Source organism: Rutidosis leptorrhynchoides, chromosome 2 (assembly GCF_046630445.1).
Source record: "Rutidosis leptorrhynchoides isolate AG116_Rl617_1_P2 chromosome 2, CSIRO_AGI_Rlap_v1, whole genome shotgun sequence".
Lineage (NCBI taxonomy): Eukaryota > Viridiplantae > Streptophyta > Magnoliopsida > Asterales > Asteraceae > Rutidosis > Rutidosis leptorrhynchoides.
The window spans coordinates 230,809,501-230,816,328 of NC_092334.1; the positions used below are offsets into that span (position 1 = coordinate 230,809,501).

Consider the following 6,828-nt stretch of genomic DNA (forward strand, 5'->3'; position numbering starts at 1 on the left):
AGACGATATTGCTTGAGGACAAGCAACGCTCAAGTGTGGGAATATTTGATAATGCTAAAAACGAACATATATTTCATAGCAGTATTCCTCAAGAAAGACAAGCTTTTAGTTGAAATTGTTCTATTTACAAGTGATATTCGTTTAAATAATAAAAGGTGAAGACAAAAGACAGATTCGACGAATTGAAGACGCAAACGACCAAAAAGCTCAAAAGTACAAAAGACAATCAAAGAGGTTCCAATTATTGATAAGAAACGTCTCGAAATTACAAGAGTACAAGATTCAAAACGCAAAGTACAAGATATTAAATTGTACGCAAGGACGTTCGAAAATCCGGAATCGGGACCAGAGTCAACTCTCAACGTTCGACGCAACGGACTAAAAATTACAAGTTAATTATATATATAAATATAATATAATATATAATTAATTATATTAATTATATATATATTATATTTATAAAATAAATCATCGGCAAACAAAGAGCCAAAAGCTGGTGAGCTGTATTTACAAACTCCGCGACTCGCGGAGTTTGAAGGCAAAAAAATGCCGCGAGTCGCGGAGACCCAAAGTTTGAAACTCCCTATAAAGCCAACCGAATTCTGATCATTTTTCATAACATATATCTATCTCTCTCTCAATATATACGTAAAAATATATATATAATTTATATTTTAATTTTAATTTTAATTTTAAATCCTAATAATAAGGGTATGTTAGCAAATGTTGTAAGGGTGTAAGTCGAAATTCTGTCCGTGTAACGCTACGCTAGTTTTAATCATTGTAAGTTATGTTCAACCTTTTTAATTTAATATCTCGTAGCTAAGTTATTATTATGCTTATTTAATCCGAAGTAATCATGATGTTGGGCTAATTACTAAAATTGGGTAATTGGGCTTTGTACCATAATTGGGGTTTGGACAAAAGAACGACACTTGTGGAAATTAGACTATGGGCTATTAATGGGCTTTATATTTGTTTAACTAAATGATAGTTTGTTAATGTTAATATAAAGATTTACAATTGGGCGTCCCTATAAATTACCATATACACTCGATCGGACACGATGGGCGGGGTATTTATATGTACGAATAATCGTTCATTTAACCGGACATGGGAATGGATTAATAGCCACTAGAATAATTAAAACAGGGGTGAAATTATGTACAAGGACACTTGGTATAATTGATAACAAAATGTTAAAACCTTGGGTTACACTCAGTCGACATCCTGGTGTAATTATTAAACAAAGTATTAAAATCTTGTTACAGTTTAAGTCCCCAATTAGTTGGAATATTTAACTTCGGGTATAAGGATAATTTGACGAGGATACTCGCACTTTATATTTATGACTGATGGACTGTTATGGACAAAACCAGACGGACATATTAAATAATTCAGGACAAAGGACAATTAACCCATGGGCATAAAACTAAAATCAACACGTCAAATATCATGATTACGGAAGTTTAAATAAGCATAATTCTTTTATTTCATATTTAATTTCCTTTATTTTATATTTAATTGCACTTCTAATTATCGCATTTTTATTTATTGTTATTGTATTTAATTGCACTTTTAATTATCGTACTTTTTAATTATCGCAAGTTTATTTTATCGCATTTTTATTAATCGCAATTTCATTATCGTTATTTACACTTTAATTTACGTCTTGTATTTATTTTTAATATTTTACATTTGGTTTTAACTGCGACTAAAGTTTTAAAATCGACAAACCGGTCATTAAACGGTAAAAACCCCCCTTTATAATAATAATATTACTTACATATATATATATATATATATATATATATATATATATATATATATATATATATATATATATATATATATATATATTTGTATTTTTATAAAAGTAAATTAATATAGCGTTAAGCTTTGTTTAAAAAGATTCCCTGTGGAACGAACCGGACTTACTAAAAACTACACTACTGTACGATTAGGTACACTGCCTATAAGTGTTGTAGCAAGGTTTAAGTATGTCCATTCTCTAAATAAATAAATATCTTGTGTAAAATTGTATCGTATTTAATAGTATTTCCTGTTAAATTTAATAGTATTTTTATACCACTCTGCTAAAACATCAAAGATCTTCTCGGTTATCTCTTAGATAATCTCTGGTCCTGTCAATTGTGAATCACCAATCTCACTCCAACACAATGGTGATCTACATTTTCTTCCGTACAAAGCTTCAAATGGTGCAGCCTTAATACTTGAATGATAACTGTTGTTATTCGAAAACTTGACTAGAGGTAAATACTGATCCCATCCATTTCCAAAATCAATTACACATGTTCGGAGCATGTCTTCAAACGACAGAATAATTCTCTCACTCTGTCCATCGGTTTGGGGATGATAAGCTGTACTCATGTCCAAACGAGTACCTAGGGCTTTTTGCAAAGATTGCCAAAATCTTGACGTAAATCTGCTATCTCGGTCGGAGATAATAGAAACTGGAACTCCATGTCTAGAGACAATCTCCTTGATATACAAACTTGCCAACTTTTCCATTTTGTGGGTTTCTTTCAATGGTAAGAAATGAACAGATTTTGTAAGTTGGTCTCCTATTACCCAATATTACCCAAATAGTGTCATAACCCTTCGTAGTCTTTGGTAATTTTGTAATGAAATCTATTGTAATTCCTTCCCATTTCCATTTAGGAATCTCAAGTTGCTGTAATAACCCCGATGGTTTCTGATTTTCAGCCTTGACCTTCGAACATGTGAAGCATTTCCCAACATAAGTTGCAATTTCAGCCTTCATGTTCGGCCACCAATAGAATTCCTTTAGGTCATGATACATTTTCCCAGACCCTGGATGAATTGAATATCTCGTCTTGTGTGCTTCATCCATCACAAGCTCTCTCAATCCACTAAACTTCGAAATCCAAATTCTTTCTGCAAAATATTGGGTTCCGTCACTCTTAACCTCAAACTTCTTATCCTTCTCACTAACTCCTTCTTTTTTCACGTTCTCTTCCTTCATAGCTTCCAATTGTGCATCTTGAATACGAGACATAAGGTTTGTCTGAATAGTCATATTTAATGACCTAACTCTCAGAGGTTTAACCCTTTCTTTGCGTCTCAATGCATTAGCTACAATGTTTACTTTCCCTGGATGATATCGAATATCACAATCGTAAACGTTTATAAGCTCCACCCAACGTCTTTGTCACATGTTTAGTTGTTTCTGATTAAAAATATGCTGAAGACTTTTATGATCTGTATATATGGTACACTTGGTCCCATATAAATAATGTCTCCATATTTTCAATGCAAACACAATGGCTCCTAACTCCAAATCATGAGTTGTATAATTCTGCTCATGGTTCTTCAGTTAACGAGATGTATACGCAATGACCTTCTGTTGTTGCATTAAAACACATCCTAACCCTTGTCGAGACGCATCACATAAACTAGAAAATCTTCATTTCCATCTGGTAGTGATAGTATAGGTGCAGTTGTTAACTTCTGTTTCAACATTTGAAAAGCAGATTCCTGTGCTGAGGACCATTCAAATTTCTTATCCTTGTGCGTTAACACAGTTAACAGTCGTGCTATCTTGGAGAAATTCTGAATAAATCTTCTATAATATCCAGCAAGTCCTAGAAATTGACGAATTTGAAATGGGTTCTAAGGCACTTCCCAATTCTTAATAGCCTCAATCTTGGTAGGATCAACATAGATACCTTCTCTATTAACCACATGACCTAAAAATTGGACTGAATAGAGCCAAAAACCACACTTCGAAAATTTAGCATATAACTGCTGTCTTTCCAAAAGTTTCAAAACTAATCTCAAATGTTGCTTGTGCTCTTCCTTATTCTTGGAGTAGATCAAAATATCCTCTTTGACTCTCAATGTACCCTGATCTGAGGTCAATCTTGGAATATACACTTGACCCTTGCAGTTAGCTAAATAGATCATCTATCCTTGGTAGCGGGTAACGGTTCTTGATTGTAAGCTTATTCAGCTCTCGATAGTCAATACGCAATCTGAAAGTTCCGTCCTTCTTCTTGACAAACAACATTGGAGCACCCCACGGAGAAACACTAGGTCGAATAAATCCCTTATCTAATAATTCTTGGAGTTGATTTGATAGTTCTTGTAGTTCTGAAGGAGCTAACCGATAAAGCAATTTGGCAACTGGTGCGGCTCATGGAATTAAATCAATCCGGAATTCAACTTGCCTATGCGGAGGTAGACCAGGCAAATCGTCTGGAAATACATGAGGAAACTCTCGAACAACTAGAATATTCTCCAATCCAATCTCTTTGGTTTTGAGTTCTTCCACGTGCACGAGAATACAAGAATATCCCTTCATTAGATATCTTCGAGCTCTCATACAAGAAATAATATTAAGGTTCACCTCGCTCTTATCTCTTTGGATTACCAATTCCTCACCATTCTCAAGAGGCATGTGAATAGACTTTTCCGCACAATTAATGTCCACACGATTCTTAGACAACCAGTCTATACCAATAACAACATCGAAACTTCCTAACTCAACGGGCATTAAATCAACCTTAAACAGATTGTTTGACAAATTTAAGACACAACCTCGCATAATCTTATCTACTTTCATCAACTTACCATTTGCCAATTCAATAGCATATCTATTGTTTAAGGCTGTTAAAGGCCTATTAATCGCAACACTAAAATCCTTAGCTATAAAACTTTTATCTGCGTCGTTATCAAATAAAATAGATGCTAAGTGATTATCGAGGAGGAACGTACCCGTGACTAATTCTGGGTCCTCACGAGCTTCTTTCGTTGTGATCTGAAAAGCTCAGCCCTTAGCCGTTTCACCCTTCTTCGCCTTAAGACATTCTTTCTTGAAATACCCCTCTTGTCCACATCCAAAACAAACATTCTGATTGTTCTTATCGCCTTTATCATTCCCTGATAAACGAACTCTACAATCCTTTGAGAGATGTCCTTGCTTCTTAGATCGTTCACAAACTATAGTACAAACACCAAAATGATGTTTCGTGCACCTGCTGCAGTAAGGTTTCTTTCCTGCATACTTACTATTCGAACTCTCAACCTTGGCAGTTCCTTACTTCTTGGAATTATATTCTTGGTTTCCATCCCACTTACGCTTCTCATTCCTAATCTTCACATCCGTCTTAACATTGATTGGTTGAAGTCGCACTACTTGCGCCATCAAATCATTTGCTATACGAATAGCACTCTGTATCGTTTCTGGTTTTGATGACAAAACATTTCCTTGAAAGTCTTCCGATAAACCCCAAATATATCTTTCAATTCTCTTATATTCAGGAGTGACCATGGTTGGGCACATTAAAGCTAACTCAAGGAATCGATTACTATATCTTGCTATATCAGTTCCTTCCAACTTTAAGTTCCACAACTCGGTTTCTAGCCTTTGAATCTCGTTCCTTGAGCAATATGAAATGACCCGTCCAAATCCATATGGACGAATACCTCAACATCTGGTCCCATTGCGAGGTACTGACCTCTATATGATACGTGTTGTAAACATTGCATTCATTTAAAAGACACATCGTATATAAATCCAAGGTTTTGAAAATTGATGACTTCTACGTTAGAACATTATCATAAATAACATTTTTACATCATAACAACTTTGATGATTTCCAAATATGATACACGATGATAATTTTGAATGCAACGTCTTTTGAAATATGCCATGAATGACTCCATGTAATATTTTTAAAATGAGCAAATGCACAGCGGAAGATTTTTTTAATACCTGAGAATAAACATGCTTAAAAGTGTCAACCAAAAATGTTGGTGAGTTCATAGGTTTATCATAAATAATCATTTCAATAATAGACCACAAAATTTCAGTTTATAAATATCCATACACTCGCAAGTGTATAAAAAGCATTCTACAAGTTGTGGGCACTCGGTAACTAGCCTTAACAAATAATAGTTATGACCCCTAAGTTATAATAATATGTGCACCGAATCAAGTACGTTCTATTAACCTCGAAGTACTAAACACCCGTTCTTCTAGTTTGTAGAGACATTGACTAGAACAACATCTGGGTGGGGGTGTAAAACCCGATAGATCTACCTTTAGGATTTGCGCCTACCGTACATAGACAAGTAGTTTAATGTTACCAAGCTAGGGGATTTTTGATTCAAACCCATGTAGAATTAATTTTAGTACTTGTACCTATTTCGTAAAACATTTATAAAACAGTGCATGTATTCTCAGCCTAAAAATATAGATCACAAAAGCAATTAAAAAGGGAGCTATGAAAACTCACGATACGATATTTTGTAGTAAAATATGCATACGACGGAACTGAACAATGCAGGGGCGGCCTCATATTCACGAACCTATATCAAGTACATATATTTACACATATAATATTAATCAACTAAGTTTATATATATTTATAATGTATTAAGATTAATATCCTTATATATAATTATATTAATACTTATAATATGTTATAATATGTATATGATATATAATTTAATTAATGTTATATCAATATAAGTTAATATATTAAAAACATGATATTATGTAATATTTGTATATCTATAATATGTGTAATAAATATATTTTATATAAATAATATTTGTTGTAATAATAATAATATTAATAGTAATATTAATATTGATAATAATAATAATAATAATAATAAAGATAATAATAATAATAATAATAATAATAATAATAATAATACTACTACTACTACTACTACTAATAATAAAAATAATTATACCTATAATTATGAAGAAATAGGTGTGGTGTTCGGTTGATGATTGTGGGGTGGTTCTTGGATAGTAGCAACACGAAACTAATCG

The 6,828-nt window shown here is 33.1% G+C and overlaps 1 protein-coding gene across 1 annotated transcript; it reads right to left on the bottom strand.

Moving 5' to 3' along the window:
* Window positions 1–4,177: 4,177 nt before the first annotated feature.
* On the bottom strand, window positions 4,178–5,314 carry LOC139888588 (uncharacterized). The gene is made up of 3 exons (XM_071871589.1): window positions 5,122–5,314; window positions 4,831–4,983; window positions 4,178–4,704 (listed from the first exon to the last, which is right to left on the bottom strand). Exons 1-3 carry the CDS (start codon window positions 5,312–5,314, stop codon window positions 4,178–4,180), a joined length of 873 nt encoding a protein of 290 aa, XP_071727690.1.
* Window positions 5,315–6,828: the final 1,514 nt, after the last annotated feature.

Bases quoted from the DNA above. Each gene is read 5' to 3' on its own strand.
- LOC139888588 (XM_071871589.1), bottom strand. From the start codon at position 5,314: ATGGTCACTCCTGAATATAAGAGAATTGAAAGATATATTTGGGGTTTA. The intron at 4,984-5,121 runs GTAAGTGGGATG...TTTGTACTATAG, and splicing joins GAAGATTAGGAATGAGAAGC to TTTGTGAACGATCTAAGAAG. The intron at 4,705-4,830 runs GTGAAACGGCTA...ATAACGACGCAG, and splicing joins ATGTCTTAAGGCGAAGAAGG to ATAAAAGTTTTATAGCTAAG.